At 35.9% G+C, this 21,058-nt stretch overlaps 1 protein-coding gene across 1 annotated transcript in view; it reads right to left on the bottom strand.

Annotated features, from left to right (window-relative positions):
• The window catches only part of LOC125656600 (transient receptor potential cation channel subfamily M member 2-like), a 79,430-nt gene that overhangs the window by 41,867 nt on the left and 16,505 nt on the right, over window positions 1-21,058 (bottom strand). Inside the window, exons 9-14 of the mRNA XM_056143781.1 lie at window positions 16,766-16,869; window positions 12,621-12,870; window positions 12,422-12,507; window positions 11,482-11,530; window positions 9,990-10,118; window positions 8,933-9,178 (exon numbers count right to left, since the gene is read on the bottom strand). Coding sequence (XP_055999756.1) covers window positions 8,933-9,178; window positions 9,990-10,118; window positions 11,482-11,530; window positions 12,422-12,507; window positions 12,621-12,870; window positions 16,766-16,869 — 864 coding nt within the window. The remainder of the gene's footprint in view (window positions 1-8,932; window positions 9,179-9,989; window positions 10,119-11,481; window positions 11,531-12,421; window positions 12,508-12,620; window positions 12,871-16,765; window positions 16,870-21,058) is intronic.

Below are 21,058 nucleotides of genomic sequence, written 5' to 3'. Positions count from 1 at the left end.
TCTGTCTTCGATCGAGGGTCCCATAGTGTTATCTAGATCAGTCTGCATGAAGACATCGGATGCCAGCTTAGTATTGATCATGTCCTGAGACTTTGGGTAAGAAATGCAATTAGCTGGTTCGAGCACATCAAACTTGTTAGGACAAGGGGGTAGAACAGTCGGTCTTCCTTGGGATGTATGATAAGTCTTGCAGACACTTATGCTATCCGGTTTGTGGTTTCTGCCCAAACACATTTCTCCCATGACTACCCATCCCAGCTTGAGCCTCTGGGCAAATGGAGAATCCGCAGGTCCGACAACTTGCTCCAGTACATGATGTGCCTCAATTGCATCTCTTCCTATCAGAAGGAGGATCTCGGCATCTGCATCTATGGGTTCAAGTTTGTTCGCTATGTCGCATAAATGTGTATGGTGTCTCACCGCTTCTGGAGTCGGGATCTCATTTCTATTGTTTGGGATGTCTCTGCACTCAATAATTTCAGGCAAAACAATCTTGGCTGACATGTCGACTGATTGTATGATGAATCCACCAGATTTTCTCCCAAACATTTGTGATTTTCCAGAGCAGCTCCTCAGAGTGTATTCCATCAAGGCACTGTCCACTCCAAAGGAATCAAACAGTTCAGATCTTGCTAATGTTTTATTGCTTTGCTCATCCAGAATTACGTATGCCTTTATTTGTTTCTGAGGGATGTTTTTGTTTGTCACATAAACTGGTAAGATCTTTGCACAGGATTTTCCATCGACATTCTTCCCACAAATTTCGGTGCATGTACTGTCAACATTCGGTGGTTTAATGGGTTCCTCCCCGCCATTGTCTCTCCCTTTTGGCCGATCAGTCGTCGTATTAATGTGTAGAGCTGTGCAATGATTGTGGCTTCCGCAATCTCTGCACACAATGACAGTTGTGCAACCACGTTTCCTATGGTCCTTCGAAGCACAGCATTTGAAGCAGACACCAGACTCTTTCAGAAGTCGACGTCTCTCTTCTAAGGGTTTCAGTCGAAATGCTTTACAGTCATTCAAATCATGCTTCGAATTTGCATGAATAATACACCTTGGATGTTGGAAGACTGTTTTCACTGGCTTAACGTTGGTGTTAGTGTCTGTCATTTTTACATTGACTCTGTTGCGCGAGGTGCTCGTTGGATGTTTTTCCATGTTGTTGTTGTTATCGTAGTTTAGTCCTGGGTCGTTCTTAATGTAGCTCATCTCCTGAATAAAGTCTAAGAATTCACTGAAAGGAGGGAAGATCGCGCTGTGGTTCTTCGTATACCTTACTGCTCTCGATGTCCACTTCTCCTGAAGGGAATAAGGTAGCTTCTGTATAATTGGCAAAACACCAGAAGATGTGTCATAGTAGGACAGCAGGCTACTGTAGGTTGAGTTCTCTTTCACACTGTCAATCTCCGCCAAGATGTCCGCCAACTCAAATAACCTTTCATTGTCTCGGTTATTTAGCTTGGGGAATTGCTCTATCTTCTTTTTAAGAGCCGCCTCCACCATCTCTGGACAACCGTACCTGTGGTCTAACCTGTCCCATAAACGGGCTACACCAAGAATGGGTCTATTGACATTAGATATTTTTAGACTTTGTGCATATTTTGAAGACACAGGTCCCAACCACTTGATTAGTAGTTCCAATTCCTCCGATGGACCAATATTTAGTTCATCCATTACCTGTTTGAAGGTTCTTTTCCATGCCAAGTAAGCTTCAGGCTGTTCAGAAAAGCTTGTAAGTCTTGCAAACAGCAAGTCCTTTCTAAGCAGGAACTTTGTGAGGTCTGAAGTCACTTGGTTTTGAGAGAAATTCATGTTAACAGGTGCAGGTCGTTCTGGTGACTGTTCTCGACGGGTATAATATCTGGGCTGAGGTAAAGGATAGAAAAACTCCTGTGAACAGCTAGGATCTTGCATGGAATGTGGGTCGAATGGTCTTGCACTTGGATTCAGGTTGGTGTGTCCAGTAAACTGAGAATGTTCGTTCACATAACGATTTGTCCTTATCTCTGAGTTTTCTTGCTGTTTGGGAAGCAATGTATCAGTTATTTCATTCCACTCCAGTTCACTCCCGACCATCTTCAACACTTCTACTTCCGCCTCTGCTGCGGCTAATTCTTTTTCGTGTTCCAGACGAGATAGGCTCGAGTTAAGTTCAGCTTTCCTTCTTTCTGTCTTTATTTTTGTCAGTGCTTCTTCTTCTTCTACTTTAAACTTCTCCTCCAGAAGATCTCTCTCTTGCTCTGAAAATTTTATCTTTGCCCTAGCCGCCTCTACTTTTGCTTGTTTCTTGGCAATCACTGAAATTCCTGATCTCACAGAAAATCTGGATCCATGTGATGAAGATGTTTCCACTAGTGTCTGTTTCCTTTCCTGAATGTCTTTGAAAGCCTTTTCTACCAGTCTTTTTCTTTCCTGATTATCTCGAGCAAATTCTTCATACTCCCGCATAACTTCATCTTCCTCACTCCTAAAAACAAGCTCACTGTATTCTGATACAAGTTTGTTGTATACCTTGTACCTTTCACTTAAGTCATATTCACATGATTCCAAAAGGCTCACACTTTTTAAGTTTTTCCACTCTGGTGCTTGTAGCATATCAACTTCTGCCCAAAGTTTATGTATTTTGTTGAGTTTCACATTTTTCTTTTCATGAAAATATTCAAACCCCTTTTCCGATGGTTTCCACTGTCGTTTTTCTGATTTTTGCTCTGTTTCTGTTGCGGTCCCTGTATCCATGTCCTGTGTGGGTGTAGGGATGTTCTCTTCCATGTCCGCCATGGTGACTAATTCAACTGTCCTGATGAAATGTTGAGGGAGAGTTCTTTTACTGTACTGTCTCGTGATTAGCAGACAGTCAGACAACCAAGCATCTACATAAAATACTTCCAAGTCCAAATAAACTGATGTCTTTATTGACAAGGACGAATATGTGAGATGGCATGTGGTAAAAGACTACAAAGAAAGATAAAAACTAATAAGAAAATGTGCTAACTATTACAGACGAGCTAATTATTATATAGCGTACGAATTAACTAACTTTGACAATGACTGTTATGGTGTTCCATAGAAAATTATTTTGAACAGCAACCTATTCTATCTCAAATTCTATTATTAACATGAAATCATATTCTTATAGCTTACTTTACATCATTTTATCGAAGAGAAAGAAAACAATGCAAATTTCATATAATATTCAACTACATATAGACAAGTTATTGTCCTAGACATAGTGATGACAACAATGGCGTATCATACTTCGAGAACAGGAGGTTAGAGAAAACCACAAATATCTATCATTATTGTTGAAAGCTGCAACTATGCATTAAACATCAAATAAAGTAGATGTAAAAGAATAAATTTACAAAGGCAATCAATTACTTACACTGTAATTTCCCTTAAACTTCCAAAAATTCCACAGGTAAACAATGTTTCAGCCACATGGCTTCTAGCATTTATTTTGATAACTCGTACCTTAAAAATTCGTACGAAGGACAGTACAATAAGACTTTAGTCCGTAATCATATAATAGTTCTTCTCCTTCATTAATGTCTCTGTTATGAATAAAATTAAAATTTGACAACAATAAAACAAAAGATTATTACTGATTAAGGTCAATTATATCATATTATACAGTTATTATATTATACAGTTATAGACTTGATATAAGGGAAACATGATTTGCTGGACCTTCAAAACAGAAATGTTGCCCAAATTCAAAGGCCGAGGCCGACATTTCTGTCTGAAGATCCAAAAAATAACTTTACTAAATCCTAGCCAATAACTGTTTTGTTATACCCTTCATTCAAATATGAGTATATTTTCGTGTAGTAAACAGCCATTTATGTCAAACTGCACTTCCGTCATTTCTGACTTCTGCTGAGATTGGATGAGTGGTAAAGACCCATTTCATGGCCATAAGTAGGCAGGACCTAAACAAAACAGTTGTTATTTAATTGGAGTGACAAGGATCTATCAAGGTGCTAAATGCTATTCACAGAGAAATATTGATTGATTGATTGATTGGTTGTATATTGTTTAACATCCCTCTCGAGAATATTTCACTCATATGGAGACTGCCAGTGAAGGGCTGCAAAATCTAGGCCTATGCTTGGCGCTCATGGCCTTTGAGCAGGGAGGTATCTTTATCGTGCCACACCTGCTGTGACACGGGACCTCGTTTTTTTGGTCTCATCCGAAGGACTGCCCCATTTCGTCGCCTCTTACAACAAGCAAGGGGTACTGAGGACCTATTCTAACCCGGATCCCCACGGGATCATAGATGGAACGTAAAATAAATTGAAAATCTATCTAGCCATCGTTTTAGAAATTCAAATAAAAAAATTATTCATTGCATTGAATCGTTTATGATTATTTATCTTTATTGACTTCACTTATATATAATTAGTTTGAGGATGTTAGCCTTTGGAAGATTATGAATTTCTCTAACCATATAATAGTATTTTACAACACTGCAGTTCATCTCTGGATATGGTCTCACGTTAAAAAAATACTACGAAATTAACTTTGCAGTAGATGACAGGGTAGATACTCTTACTATCAACACACTCAGTTTGGGATGCCCAGTTGACACGCTTGGCTGAATCTGTCAATCAGGGCCTGAGCAATTGTTTCTTCTTTGATTGAAAATCGGTATGTTATTGGTATCTGTGCAAGTAAATTTGAGGGAAGGTGGCTTAAAATTGGGTCTTTAATCAGTTGAGATGGTGCGGTCCAACAATTTTTACGTTTGACTAGCAGACTGGTTGGCATCTAAATTGTTAGTCCAGTCAAACAAAAATTCATTTTGTTGGATTTTTTGTTTGTAAAAAATACAAAGATGAATATTTATATAAGGGTGTAAAAGTATACTAGCTGCAATAATGTAGCCCTCTCCAATTTCTTTTGGGAGGAGAGAGCTACAACTCCTTAGGATCTCCGTAATGGTGCAAATGCGGGAGTGATCACTCCCGCAACATTTTCGATCATTCTTAACATTCGCTGACTTTCTTTACGTAAATAAAATGATATTCTATGTTTCTTAGTCAAGATATATATTTAGAACCTGCAACTTAAGATTTGTGAGGATCTACTCTACCGTTTTCAACAATTTCGATACATTCCAATTTCTCGATTCATATTTGTGCACCATGTTTGATGTACTGAAGTTTCTAATTCTGATTGTCAAGTTATTTGCATATGCCATATAAGGTAGTATTTACATCAATGGACAAGTACGGAGGAGAAAGCTATTTCGTCTGTATTAAAAAGGATTAGATTTAATATCAAGTTAAAAAGCGAACAGCAGAGTGTAAATTCTTTCTGCAACCATATGATTTTCCTTTCTTTGTCGGAGTGGCTCGAATAACTACATTTACGCGTAGATTTTCAATGTTTAGGTTTTTCAGTAGATCCACCTACGATATCTCGCAATAACAAGCATGGCGGAGCAGACAAAGAATTTTCCAAGCTGTATATGATATTTACTGAAAAACACCTTTACTAGACATACCCAAGCACAAAGTATGTACTCCTTTTGGTGTAAACAACATTTTGGACTAATACATGGAGCTTATTATCGGTTATTCATAAAATTATTTTGCACCATTACGGAGATCCTATGGAATTGTAGCCCTATCCCGAAAACGTCAGAATAAAAAAAAATTGGATAGGGCTACATTATTGCAGCTAAACAGTATACATACATGTACATTAATTTACTGAGTTGGAAGGCAACACACATTGTTGGACCCGAGAACAAAACTATTGCCCAAGGCAGTTAGACTGAAGGCAACACTTTGGTTCAGCAAAATGCATTTTGCTCTTGAGTCCACTCAAAGAATAATTTGTTATATACCTTTTATTTTTCAATGTGACAAAATTTTGATGCCAGTTAACTACAATATGATATTATCTTGGATAGTTCTGTATGTAGTAACTGTCTAACATTTAAACAAATGTAAACTATTGCTGCTCTGTAAAAACATTGCATTTGGAAATGTTTGACATTGAATAGGAAAGATTCACATAGGAAACAAGCATTTTGAGAGCATTGTACAAGCAATACATGTTCCCTACCGGCACCCAAAATTCCATTAAGGGATATTATTTAATGTGCTAAATACGTTTCGAGAAAATTCGGACATAGATATGTTAATTTATTTTTCATATAGAATTATTTTGAGAAATCATGCATATTATATCTTCAAGAATACTAAGAATAAACGCTTTGTTGGATAGAATGTTACAATTTGATCTGCAGTATTACTTACATTACCGTCTTCTCCTTTTCCCCCACCTCGATTTCAATATATTGGGGCACTAACCCGATCATAAGTATGAGAGACGTTTAAAAAATATTAATTTTAACACCTGTTGATAAAAAGTAATGAAAGTCGAATTTGACAAGTAATAATTGCTATGTTGGATCTGCAGGATAAATTCCTGTCTTCTGTTTTCTCACCTGAACACTGATCGAGCGTAGCACTAACCCGACCGAAGACAAGTCGCATAAATATATCTGTTGATCAAAAGTAACGAAAGTCAAACTTGATCTGTAGTTTCACGGAAAGACAGAGATAAAGACTATAGTCCCCCTGGTTTCATCGGTAGGGGACTAATAAATTTTAAAGGTATAACAATCATATGTTATATGGAACTATTCAAGCTGCTCCCAGTAGTAGTCTAGCTTATACGGGCACATGATCACTGATGCAAACAAAATTCTAATTATAGAACATCTTAAATAATTCAAAATACATAAATTTTTGTAAGTAAAGTAACAATTGTAAATACCTGGTTGCAAAAAGACACACTGAAAAACATAAAACATTGTATCACCCCATCCCCCCACAGATTAGGAATTTTGCGATCCGAGAATTTATTTATTTATTTATTTTTGCTAACTGTCAAAAAAAATTGAGTTGAACTTTTTTTTGTCGGGGGTGGCGTGAGGGTAAGTGTAATGCGCAGAGTCCCCCCCCCCCGGCAACACACACGGATTAGGGTTTCGCCTCTGGGAATGTTTTAGGGTGTTTCTTCTTCTTCTCCTTTTTTTTTTGCTTGTTCAAATTGAAATTAAAATTTTGCAGGGGGGTGGGTGGGTGGGTAAAGGTGCAACCCTTCATCCCTTCCCAGAAAAAAATCCTGGATCAGCGCCTGGTGTGAATGAATTAATTGCATGGCATGGTAGAAGAAAACCGCCAAATTTTGCTATGGTTTTTACTGTGGCAGACCAAATCTTGAAAATGTTTCTCCTGTACGTCCCGTAGGGATCCGGGTTAAAATAGGTCCTCAGTACCCCCTTGCTTGTTGTAAGAGGCGACTAAATGGGGCGGTCCTTCGGATGAGACCGCAAAAACCGAGGTCCCGTGTCACAGCAGGAGTGGCACGATAAAGATCTCTCCCTGTTCAATGGCCATAATCGCCGAGTATCTATAGGCCTAAATTTTGCAGCCCTTCATCGGCAGTTGTGACGTCTCCATATGAGTGAAATATTCTCGAGAGGGACGTTAAACAATATTCAATCAATCAATCATGTGCATATGTACAAAGTAATTTTGTCAGTTTTAGTGCTACACAACTTGAATGTTTAAAAGGGTCGGATGAAAAGAATTGAATAGTCCGTGATTTTATAAAATGGCCAGCCCTGTGATTTGGGTAAGCTGTAGCTGCAGTTTGATCAAATTTTATTTTATTTTACTGTATATGTTGTCTCCGGTATGACAGTGGGTATGGACATTTTTGGATTCCATGTTTACAGTGAAAATTCTTAAAACCTCATGCTATAAGCATGGTATATTGATTGTGCATTTCTAACCGATCGTTGGAAAAAAATTGACATAATTTAATAAAATTCAAATAGAAATGTCTTCAATCTAGAGTCTTCAATGCATGTTTCTGCCAACATGTCTTTGGTTGATCGTATGTATGGGAAATTTTGTCATTTGTACATCTACACGGATATTTCATTGACAAATCGCTGTGGAAATTTGCCTGCTATGTATTTGAAACATATCGTTTGAATGAGAAGGTCATCACACGACAAAATCAAGTGAAAATGCCTTTCAATTACTGTTCATGTTTTGTTGTCAGTGTCCTCAGTTGATAGTATGTATGTGTTAATTTTGTGATTTCCAACGTTGCAGAGATAATTCATCGAAATGACGTACGTTCGAGTATGAAGGTTATCGTATGATGATGTACACATGAAAATGCCTTCAGTATTCTATTTTATTATTATTATTTTTGTTGCTGTTACGTGTCTTCTGTTGGTCATACTTGTATGAAAGTCTATGATGTTTAAGTTTGTTTAGTAAAATTAATTGACTTCGTGCGTTGGATATAACATTTTATAGTATGTATGTAACATTATGTTTGTAAAAGAAGATCCTGAATCTATGATATGTTGCCTAATAAGCAATAAAATGAAAAATAAATAACACATACCTTCATCTGTTTGGGTGACATTGATTGTCCTTGATCTGTATGTTTTGAAGCGCTTTTATGACCAAAAAGGCATGTAAACTTCCGTTTTAACACGCGCATGCGTATTACGCCTCGTGGTGTGTATACGGCCATGCTGGCTGACTGGAAATTTTATACACACCACATACACAAAACTACAAAACACCTCCAACTGGTCCATGCATTAATTTTTATATATATGGTTTATGGCATGGTTTTGAGCATTTCTGAAATGAAATTCAAGTGAGGACCGGATTTTGGTTCTCACTTGATTTTTGTGTCCTCAGTTGTTGCTGTGTAACCTGACGTCGGTTCTCAGTTGAGACCGTTTACAAACACACACACACACGCACACACACACTACATAAGCATAAGACAAACATTAACTTTGAATTGTGATTTGCCGTGGTTTTAAATGACTGTTTCATTTGAAGTAAATTGTTTTAGTACACGTACATGTACTTACCATTTTTTGTATGATGACAAGTTTTGGTCCTAGAAGCTCTGAAATGCAGAAAAGGTTAAGAACTCGAATACTTAGCAAAATGAAAGCCAAGACAAGGAATATCTTAGAGGCATTGAAATAGTTCAGTCCACTTCCACTTTTCAATAACATTCCACATGTGTATGTAATCATGGAGAGCCAGTCAAGAATGTTCCATGGATCCCGAATATATATGCGAAATTTGTTTCTCCGGACGGCAATAATAATCTGAAACAAATGTCGTGAAATTCTTATTGATTAAAAAATATGAAGATAACGGACAGTAGCCAATTGCATAACCCTATTAAAGAAACAGACAAACATAACAACACCTAGATACACAAAAGGTGGAAACAGGGGGTCTAAAATGAATAAGATCCTCAGTTGAGCGATTAAATCCACCAAGAACCCTTTATTCTGATCAGGTAAACCGATTAATCTGTAGTCAAGATGAGTATGTAATGCATGAAGTAGTCCGTAGTGAAAAGCAGTCTAAATTGTTGTCTAATAATTGGTTCAAACGGCATTATACCTAATGACAGGTTATATATGCTATAAGATCATTATATCATTATAATGACCTCATACTTTTTGAAACGATGACTTCAAGTGAAATTATTCAAATCCCTGGATTGTCAACATATTTATCAAAACAGATGAAGGATGAAAAAGAAACCCATGACGTAAACTCGGATAATTGTGAAAACTGATTTTCCTCCTACTAGGCACCTGGGCCCACCTCTGGTGTGTCCAGGTATCTGTGTTTGCCCAACTCGCTACTTGTCATTGCTTAAAGGAATTGAGATTGATCAATTATTTATCTTCTTTTTTTTTCAAATCGCATCACATTAGGATATTAAAAAAGCGAAACGTAATCATAAAAAATGAGGCACTTTGTTGTATTTGTAAAATAAAGATTCAGAATATAAACTATTTCGCTTATTATCTCTCTCTCTCTCTCTCTCTCTCTCTCTCTCTCTCTCTCTCTCTCTCTCTCTCTCTCTCTATATATATATATATATTATATAATAACTATTACCTGTTTTGTCTCATCAATGAGAAAGCTTCCAATCCACACCATAAGAAATATATCAGCGTATGAAATGTCTTCTTCATGGTTGAACAATAACATATACGCATACCCAAGCAGAAGAGAAAAAAATCCAACCTTAAAATACCAAATCAAACATTTGTCTTTGATTTCAAAATTAATACAACGTCGATAAAAATCAAGATGTATGCTATTTAAAAAGAATATATATCCATGCAACTGATATGAGCTTGATATAACATAAAAATGATTTTAGAAATCGAAAATTACGTTATTGGTCCTTTGGATACGTTTGTAATTCCTTTATCTTCAGATAACATTGATATTCATCATTCATATATTCACGTCCCATTTTATGATATATTCGTTCTCTTCACCTTTCAGCCGCCGCGGTGGCCTAATGGTTAGAGCATTCCCCGCATGTGGAAGGTCGGGGTTCGAATTCCGCCCGCGACAGACTTAAGTCCTTAAAACAGGTAGTGACAGTTCCAACGCTCGGCATCAGGTGTGAATGTCACGGGTCCTCGGAGATGACCTTAAAAACGGATGTCCCGTGTCGCAGTAGGTGTGGCACGATAGAGAACCATTGCTACTCAAAGGCCGTACGCGCCGAGAAAAGGCCTAAAGAGCTAGAGCTAGAGCCACGAAAGGTCACAATCGGCCTGTATTATTACGAAAAATTATCTGAAACTTAAACAAATATTACACTAAATATTGTCAATATACATCGTATTAAATGTATTCATATCAAAATGTTAATTTTGCGACGTCATAACTGGGCCGTACATGTCGTAACACGTGACGTTTGCACATTTTCTCTTAAAATGACTAATTTTGGAACTTTCAATTTCAATTTGGTCACATTAAACGAACAAATTAAAAATTCTGACATGGGTAAATAAATGTAAACTGCACAAATAAATGTTGGATTTAGTTTGTTCGATGAAAGTGGCCATACGTAAATTTCGTGTTTTAGGTCTTTCACCAACATAATTTATGCATCGAGTGATAATAGTTTCTCGTATCAAAAATAGACGTGTCCTTATAAAACATTATAAAATGATAGATTTTTACATAGGATCTCAAAGCATATGTCCCAATTATTTTGAAAAGTTTTATGTACATCTATGATCGAGGAATGAAATATAGATTTAGGATGATCATCGTTGAAAATATGTGATGACAATAATCAACAACATTGTATGCCTTTGCTTTTAAAGATAAGTCCAATGTATCTCAAATGTTGAATATGCAAATAAAATAATTAAAAGACTTGACACCAATTATCTTCTCGTATTATTTTTATTTCGCCGATGAATTGATGTTTAAATTCCGTAACGATGGAAGCGCCGAGCAAAGGTCTAAATTTTAAGCCCCTCACGGTCTTGGTGACGTATCCATATGAGTGAAAAATTCTCGAGCAAGATACAATCAATCAACCTTTACCTTTCATGAATGAATAGAAAAATAGGTAACCTACCAAGTTATTCAACACCTTCATGAAAGGGATGTTGTAAACTTCATAAATCCTGAAAGACAATACAAAAAATATGCAGTAAAAGTCAATTGTCGTTGGAAAATAGTTTTAAATGAAATGCATTCGTACCCAACAATTCTTCCTAAAATGTATATGACCCCCCCCAAAAAAAAATCCATTGAACCTAGCAATATTCTGTTGAAACAAAGCTGATATTGACATAACTTCTGTAAGCAATTTAAAATATATAGTTGGGCAAACACGGACCCCCGAACACACCACCGGTGGAATTAGGTGCCTAGGAGGAGTAAGCATCCCCTGTCGACGGGTCACAACCGCCGTGAGCACCATCTCTTGATCAGGTAAACGGAGTTATTGGTAGTCAAAATTATTGTGCCAAGAACGGCCTAACAATCGGTATGAAACATGTCAGGCAGTATTTTACCCAATGATAGGTTGTATTCACGAACTAGATCGTTATAGCGACCATAGAATCTGCTAAATGCCGACTTCAATCGAGACTGTTGTATATATCATGTCCTTGAACTTTTCCCTTGATGAGATAACAGCTCTATTTCTGGTAAAATTTTACAGTTATGGTGAGGGATGAACTTTGAGCTGGTGAAAGGTGGACAGGTGATATATGACTGTGATTTTATATTGTCCTGACATTTCGTTTTACCAATTAAGAATTTGGTATCCTGTATATCAAAATAAATCCGAAAACACGATATCAAAATATAACGAGGGCATCAACATACTAAGTAAGTCGTTACATTCGTTAATGAAAAAAGTGAAATGTTATTAAAACCATTCATACAAGTTTATAATTCCAAGGAAATATATTCTTTGTGAGTAATTAAAACGATTCATACACGTTTATAACTCCAAGGAATTATATTCTTTGTGAGTGTTCAACGTCTATCTACCTGTAGTAACTTACCTTTCAAAGGGGGGGCCTTCCATCGTGAACATGAGAACTGGTAGCAGCGCAAAATGCAAAAGAGAGAAACTGAGAAACCCCAATATCTAAAATGCATTACAAAGATATGGGATAAATATCGCATTACCAATATTTAATCTAACAATATTATTATGAAATATGTCTTTATTTCATTAGCAATAAAACATGTCTAGCGTACCGTACGTATGGTCAGTTTGTTGTTTCCATACCACTTTTCATTCAGGATATCTTTTACAACTTCATTATCCAAAAATGTTTTGTTTTCCGTTTTAATGGCATCTTTCAGATAACCATGATTTAACAGTAGACGCCCGGAGTGTAGATCTGGATCTCCAAGTGGCCCATCATCCCTGCTCTTTTTTGTTGTACTCCGATTATCTGCGTCATGGATACAGCTTATGATGCGCAGTGCATGGTGGGAGAATGTCCTTTGAAAGTTAAAATATACATAGATTTGAGTGCAGTAGTCATCAATATATTCAAATATTACTGGCTATTATCTTACATTTTTATTGTTTTCAATATAATTCAGCTGCACTAGTATGCATTATCCAGATAACGATGATCTCAAACAGCATATGTAAGGGAAGTCTGGATTAATCAATTAATGTTGAATTATATTCTGAAAAAGCCTCCAATTGATCAATGTGATTTGAGTGGTAATGATCTCAAACGATGATCTCAAACAGCATATGTAAGGGAAGTCTGGATTAATCAATTAATGTTGAATTATATTCTAAAAAAGACTCCAATTGATCAATGTGATTTGAGTGGTAATGCATTTTATATGAGTCAACATACGAAAAATTCGTAAAATGTACCTCGTAAAAAGTATATGCTAAAAAATGTTAATGAGAATCAACTGCTAATAGTCATGAAAAAACCAACACATTTTGAAATAATTTTATCCCTGTAAACTTACGATACTACAGAGTCTTCCAGGTCTGTGTTATATTTGGATATTTTACTCATTACAGACGTTTATGTAAAACTAAAAACTCAAGTTATGACAAATGGAACGCGGTTCAGTTAAGGCTTTCCCCATAACATTTTTAATACCAGTGCTGTACATAAATATACTTTACCGCACTGACACATTGCACGACGTCACAATGAAAAATACGTCATGACGAAGGTCATGACGTACATATCTACAGTCCTTTTGTGGTTGGAAATGTCAAAATATTGTTTCGTTATTTACCACCGCTGTCAAACGGTAAACTGCAATCGCGTAAATTTCTGTCAAATGGGTTATATTAATTCTCTGATATTGAAAAAGTTTCACTTTCTTCTTTATATAGGATATATGCTAAAGTAATATCCATATTATATTGTGATCCTGATATCGCCCCTAATTTATACGTATAGTTACTTTCACAATGGAATCATTTGCATAAACAGGGTTTCCGTATATAAAAATTTCATCATTGGCACGACACCCCGAGGTTTTTAAGTGAAAGATGTTTGATTTATGTGACAAGTGAACTTCAGTGCCAAAGGAAAGTTAGGGGAGCAAGTTCTGGCTTCAACAGAAAATATGTTTTTCAGGCTAGATTCAACTTCGTATGTGCAAAAATCGCCGCATCTGGCATATTCAATGCAAAAAATAGACATGTTACAAGTCACAATAAACTTGCTCTCAGCACCCACAGGGAAAAAGGAAAGTAGGACGGCCCAAACAGTCCTGGAGAAGATCCGTCGAGAGCGAAATGAAGGAAGCCGGAATGACGTGGACTCAGCTGAAGAGAGCAGCCCATAACGGAGTCCGTTGGCGTGGTGTTGTTGCAGCCCTATGCTCCACCGGGAGTCAACAGAAATAAGTGAAGTAAGTCAGCACTTTTCAAATTAAGAAATTATTATGCTTTGAAGTTATATTAACTTCAACTTGTATTGATATCTGGATATCGTGCCAATTCAACGATTTATACATACACGATGAGTTTTTATCTTGATATTTGATCACGTGATACAGAGTTGATGTAAAGACTGTCGGTCTGGTGAAAAATGTATAAGAGGTCAATATGCACTTAATGATATATACATATTGTTTTTTTTATAAAAGGGTTGTGTTTACAGAATTTGTCACAAATTGATCTGTTTATTAATGCTTTTTTTCCTGACATATTTCTATGGCCCTACTTAACACAACTGCGAATGCGTTCAGATTTTCAATCATCAACATCGCATACTCAACTAGTAAAACTACATATCACCTGTATATGGTGTTTATGTCTCCCTAGTGATTCGATATCCGAGAGAGTATATTTTGCGTATGATTAAATTCTATTGTCGTTATATCAATTTAGTGTGCCCATATAGCCTATCATTGGGTCAAATGCTGTTTGATGTGTTTCAATTTTCATGTTTGTTATAATAATCCTAATTGGAAATAGAACCTTTCATTTGGTCGGATATTCATTCCAATTATTAGATTGTACTTGATATGCTTTGCATATTGATTTGTACTGCGGAATAGCCCTTTTACTTGATCAAGAAAGAGGGCTCAAGACGTGAGTAACAAGTCAAAGAGGGATGCTTATTCCTCCTAGGTACCTGATTCTACATCTAGCGTTTTAAAGGTATTGATCACTGTTCTCTACCTACATCTTTCCATACACATTTTGGGATATATATATATATATATATATATATATATATATATATATATATATATATATATAATGTATGTATGCATACATGTATCTATTTATCTATCTATCTATCTATCATGACACACTTCATAAAAAACAATCATTTACTGCTAGCGCTTTCTCCATGTCTACATGGTTCATCAGGCAGTTCAAATATGTATACAAAAATTGTTTAGCAACGTCTTTGTTATGACGTCAATTAAACGAGTCCTTTATGGCGCCATAATAACGTTAACTGATTGTCTGTTTTGTAAAAAAAATATTATGCTAAATTGTACTTCAATTGTTCAAATAAATATTTTCGATTAAGGCTTGGATTGAAAAGTATAATAAAATAGTCCTCTTTGGCTTTGCGAGTTATTTCATTTTCAGTCCATATTTTAAAGAACGGGAACAGTTTAAATTTACCACCCCTGCATTCCGCAAAATGTTCACTACATGGGGTGTTCCGTACACTAGGATGTTTTATTTGGTGTTTGTGCATCCTCACTCGCGCATGAAGTTTGTTCGTTTGTCCTATGTAGTTTTCTCCACAAATTGGGCAAGTGGCACGGTAAATAAGGTTCTTGACATTTTTTGACGTATTTTACCTTATTCAGGGCGAAATTGGCTCTAGTTAGTAGTTTTTTAGGCATGGTGCCTGACGTCGGCTGTTAATATTATTGTACATATTGTATATTTTTTTCTTGAACAGACCAACAGTCGGCTGTGTTTTTCTTTTCTTTTCTCATGTATTATTTCATAACGTTATATCATGACGTCATAATGATCTTTGTTAAAGCGTCAATACAATCCGTCAGGTTTGACGTCATAGTTAAATCTATAATGTGTAACTAAGCAATAATGTCATAACTCTTGAAAATTGAAAGTGAAACCGGTTGAGTTATTTTCGGCGTTCTAATATATATATATATATATATATATATATATATATATATATATATTTATATATATATATTCATGGTTTATTTCCATTTGGTATATTTCAAAGATGCATGAAAAAGTGATGATAACGACAAGTGATCAATCTCATAAATTCCATAACGAATACAAAGTTAAGAGTAAGGCAAACTCAGATCCCTGGATGCACTAGAGGTGGAATCAAGTGCCTCGGAGGATTAGGTATCTCTTGTTGACTGGTCAAATCCGCCGTGAGCCACATATCTTGATCAGGTAAACTGAGTTATCTCGATTATGTAGACGATGTAACATGTATCCAATATCAAGATGTAACAATGAATGTATAAAACACGTCAGACAGTGATGACAGGTAAATGTGTATTTGCATTTAAGATCATTATAATGACCATATAATTTGTGACTGACTTCAAATGAAACTTTTAAAATCCCTGCTACATTAATTCATTTAGAAGTGACTTGTTTCGATCAGAAAAAAATTATGATACACAGAATATGATCCTTTTGCGTATCGAAGCAGTTGAGAGACATAAATACGACCTGCAGATTACATTGGAAGATTTCTATATACATATGAGAAATTGGGAAGGTGCATAAAAGTATAATTTTGTATAATATGTGTTTTACTTAAAAAAAGACTAAACAACAATATCACATTTATCAAAGTAATTATTTTAATCGTTGACCTTTTAGGTCTACCTAAATTGAAATATTCACTGTTTTTATTGTTTTAGACATAACATAGATTATATACTTATGCATTTGCTGTAACTGTTCTTTCTCTAGCTGACTTGTCTGCCAGTTATTTTCTTCTTTTTGCAAAATCACACACCCGACCAAGATATGCCGAATGCGTACCTAAAGAAACAAAAAATAACTGTAACAAATACGTATCAATGTGAACTATGAAAGGTGAAGATAACGAACACTGGTCAATCTCACAACTCCCATAAGCAATACAAAATAGAAATTTGGGCAAATACGGACCCTGGAGATACCAAAGGTTAGATCAGGTGCCTAGGAGAAGTAAGGATCCCCTGTCGACCGGTCACACCCACCGTAAGCCCTATCTCTTGATCAGGTAAACGGACGTATTCGTAGTCAAATATTAGTGTGCCAAGAACAGCCTAACAATCGGTATGAAACGCGTCGGACATCATTTGACCCAATGATAGGTTGTACTGGTAAACTACATCTTTATAACGACCATAAAATTTGCGAAATGCTGACTTTAAACGAGACTGTTGCAACCCCTGCTTCATCAACTTGTTTGTCAGTAGCGTGCTTCGGTTTAAAAACTGACCATACTCAGAACAAGCTCTTGCATATCGAATTAGTTGAGATATATAAACATAATATGCCGGTGATAATGGAATATTGCTACATAAATATGGGAAGTTGATGATGGAGAAGCTGAAATTATCCCGTTTTTCAATTGCTATTTTCCGTAGATATCTACTTGCAATACTGTATCTAAATATGAAGGAGAAGTGTACGACTCCGTGGTGTTTTTCATTTCAAATGCACTGGGACATGTCGAAATGCGCATCTGGTGCATCAAAATTGGTACCGTATAAGTTTTGCATTCTTCCGACCCATTAACTGGGATATTAAATGTATCTAAAACTGAGTAATGGTTTTGAAGGATTTAGTCTTTTAAAAGGGCAGTTGGAGTATAAGTACGATTTCCAAAAATGGAATTAATGCCAAGTTCGTTAAAAATACAGTTGTAATAATGAGTCTTACAAAGACAATGTTGTTACAATCTTTGTCAGCTGGAAACAAAACATGCTTCCCATGTAACCTATCTAATTCTATTATCACTTCTGGTTGACTAAACACAAACGGATAGATGGTAAGTACTTTTGTTTTTATATGTCTAATGTGTGATTTGGATATTCCTCTTATACTTTTAATCTATTCTGACAATGTGTATCAATTCATTGTGTTGATACATGTAATATGCAGACCGAAAACTAGAATTTGTTGAATACTCTCTATTTAAACATGTTCGTTGAGAGTTAAAGTTTTGCACCCATCTCAGTGGTGCTTAATAACACTCTTGGGGAAAATAGGTTCACTAGAATCCGAGAGGAATTTGAAAATGTTTAAATAATAACCCATTATGACAAATAAAATGTCGCAATATCGCAAAATATCTCAATAGGACACTTAATTGGATAAGGGTAACTTAAGAACCATGGGAATGTTTGTAACGTTATTGATATTTACAAATTATTTGAAGAAACGTTTTCAATTTAATCCGCAATCGTCAGTGGTGCACCGTACAAATATGTTCATGAGGTATCAACTCATGTGTAATATATCGAATAAAGGAAGATGATTTCATCACTTTAATTGAACAGGCAACTGACAAACAAGTTGATGGTACAGGGGTGTTTAAAGTCAGCAATTCGCAAGTGCCATGGTCGATATACATGAAACAATCTAGTTTGCTAATACAACATATCATTGGGTCAAATACTGTCTGACGTGTTTCATACCAATTGTTAAACCGTTCTTGGCAAACTGATTTTGACTATGGATCACTCCATTCACATTATCACTTGTTATTGGGACAAATGCTGTCTGACTTATTTCATACAGATTGTTAGGCCGTTCTAGGCACAGCGATTTTGACTTCTAATTACTGTTTACCTGATAAAGATATAGGGCTCACGGTGGGTGTGAACGGTCAACAGGGGATTCTTACTCATCCTACATACCACCTCTGGTATATCCAGGGGTCCTTGTTTGCCCAACACAAGAGTTATGAAATTGATCACTGCGTGTTATCGCCCCCTTCAGTAAGGGTGCCAGAACCAATTCCTTTCTACAATAAAGATTTTATTCAAACTTTGATGTAAGGTAAAGCATCCATTTATGAGTTAAAATCAATGAAGAAAAGACCTATGGTCATCATCTTTGCTTTTCCTCGGGGGATGTTTGAAAAGTAGGCTGTGAAAATTCGTAGTTATCCAGGATATAACGGAAAATTCCTCAGTTCAATGTAAAATTTTAAATTAAAAAATCTACAATAGAGTTTCAATCCAAATTAAAGTATTATTTTAAAAAAGACAATACGCTTACTAATTCAAAGAAAAAAATATTGGTCATCGGCAAAGATGTTTCAGGTGAGCATGTCAAAGGACGATTTTTGTGAAGTTTCAAGGAAAATGTCATTACAGAAGAAATATATAGGTGTTTTACTTGTAGTTTCATACCTTTCCTTTATGCTAAATGATTAAATGGATTAGGAAAGTTTATCAATCATATATAAACTTTGATTTATTGCATGAAAGGTTGTATGATATTCCAGGGGTGATGTCAAAATATGTAATATATGAACAGTCACATCTTCAGCGATCCCTATATAGAGTTCAGTATTGTAAATTGAGACGGATTTGTATGTAGTGTTACTTTTTCATTTTTATATTCTTTAACCTTTCCAGATAAATCAAATATCTGAGTAAAAGAGACCAAGTACAAATAATTATCGGAACATATAACATGACTTTGCTATTTGTCATTTATAACATTTTTCTTATGAAAATCTTAGAAAAAAATGAAATTTTATTCCTTAGATTTCTTTTTATGAGTTAAGAGTAGCATAAGTTTATTTCAGTATAGGAATTTGACATTCCTCATAGTTGTACTGAATGTAAATGTGTATACATGTATAAGCAATATGTTGTATATCCGTATTCGCAATAGCAATCTCATATTTCAAGAAATAAACAAGATTATTACACTTTCGTGTATTTTCTCTAAATTAAAAGATGACGACAAACCGACTACATTCGCTAAAATACATGCACATCTGCTGTGTGATAGGTTCTGTGCTATCTGACCTAGGGATGATAGTCTTCAAACTATTAAACGGCAGCATCGATTTCCCGTGAAATTTGGCATTGTGGCATTGTAAAGTCCAGCGGCGTATTCAACGTCAAAACCATAGCAGCTGTTCGTAATATATGACGAAACGCTTTGTTTCGTTGTCGGAAGAGGATTTATTCTGCTTTGATGTAATAAAACACCTACATGTTTCCTACGGTTAGAATGGTGACAGTATGTTTCTTGCCACTCGAGAGAGAAACTATTCCTCCCAGATCTGTCTCTGCCTTGTGAAAAAGTTTCTCTCTGTGGTAACAATAAATACGCTATCACCTTCCTACTAATTACATAGGTATATACTAAATTGATCGCAACATTTTCCATGGGGAATGTTGGACCATTGGGGACCGACATATAGTTGCACCATATGGTATGTATAAATACGACTAATCATAAGAAACAAATTCATACTGTCAAATGATTTTACTTCTGTCTCATGCAATTGTATGCGTATTGCATTAAGTGTGTCTTCAGAGTTGAAAGAGCTATATTGCATGCTCTCTCCCTGTATATTAAAACAAAAAGGACTTGCAATCCTGTACCCTTCCCTCTGGATCCATCAAATTACTTAGACTCGTTACGCGAGTATGTTAAGGCCACCCCCGCATATCGCCAAAAAAAAGCTCAAAGTCCCGTTTTCCTCGCTATGTAAAACCCTGTTATAACGCCATCTCCCGCATACCGCCATTCACCAACCTATTCACAGGTACGATTTGGTAAATTTCCGTTATAATCATCCCCGCTAATAATCGCCAATCAACGGCAGGAAAATTTCAGTGAGTAGGCTTGAGCAATTATCTGCCATTAGTCATCAAGGTATCAAACTTTGGAGCATATGAAAGTTACGTAAATCATAATCAACTGAGTTCATATATGCAGTATTGTTTTTTTAAATCTAAGTATGGAGGACACACCTAAGTGTGTTGTACATAAAACAAAAACTAGAAATCATTAAATACCTCTACCATCACGAGTCATTTACGACCACTGGACGGCGGGGTTATCAAGGCATTCAAAGCATGATGTAATAGATAAAATTTGTTTGATTTCTTATGACAACTGTACACACACACCCTCACCCGATATAATGCCACCCCGGTTATAATGCCAAAATTGCCAAGGTACAAATGTTGGCGTTATAAGGGGGGATCAT

The sequence above is a fragment of the Ostrea edulis genome, chromosome 7 (assembly GCF_947568905.1).
Source record: "Ostrea edulis chromosome 7, xbOstEdul1.1, whole genome shotgun sequence".
Classification (NCBI taxonomy): domain Eukaryota; kingdom Metazoa; phylum Mollusca; class Bivalvia; order Ostreida; family Ostreidae; genus Ostrea; species Ostrea edulis.
This window is presented reverse-complemented; position numbering and strand designations above follow the sequence as displayed.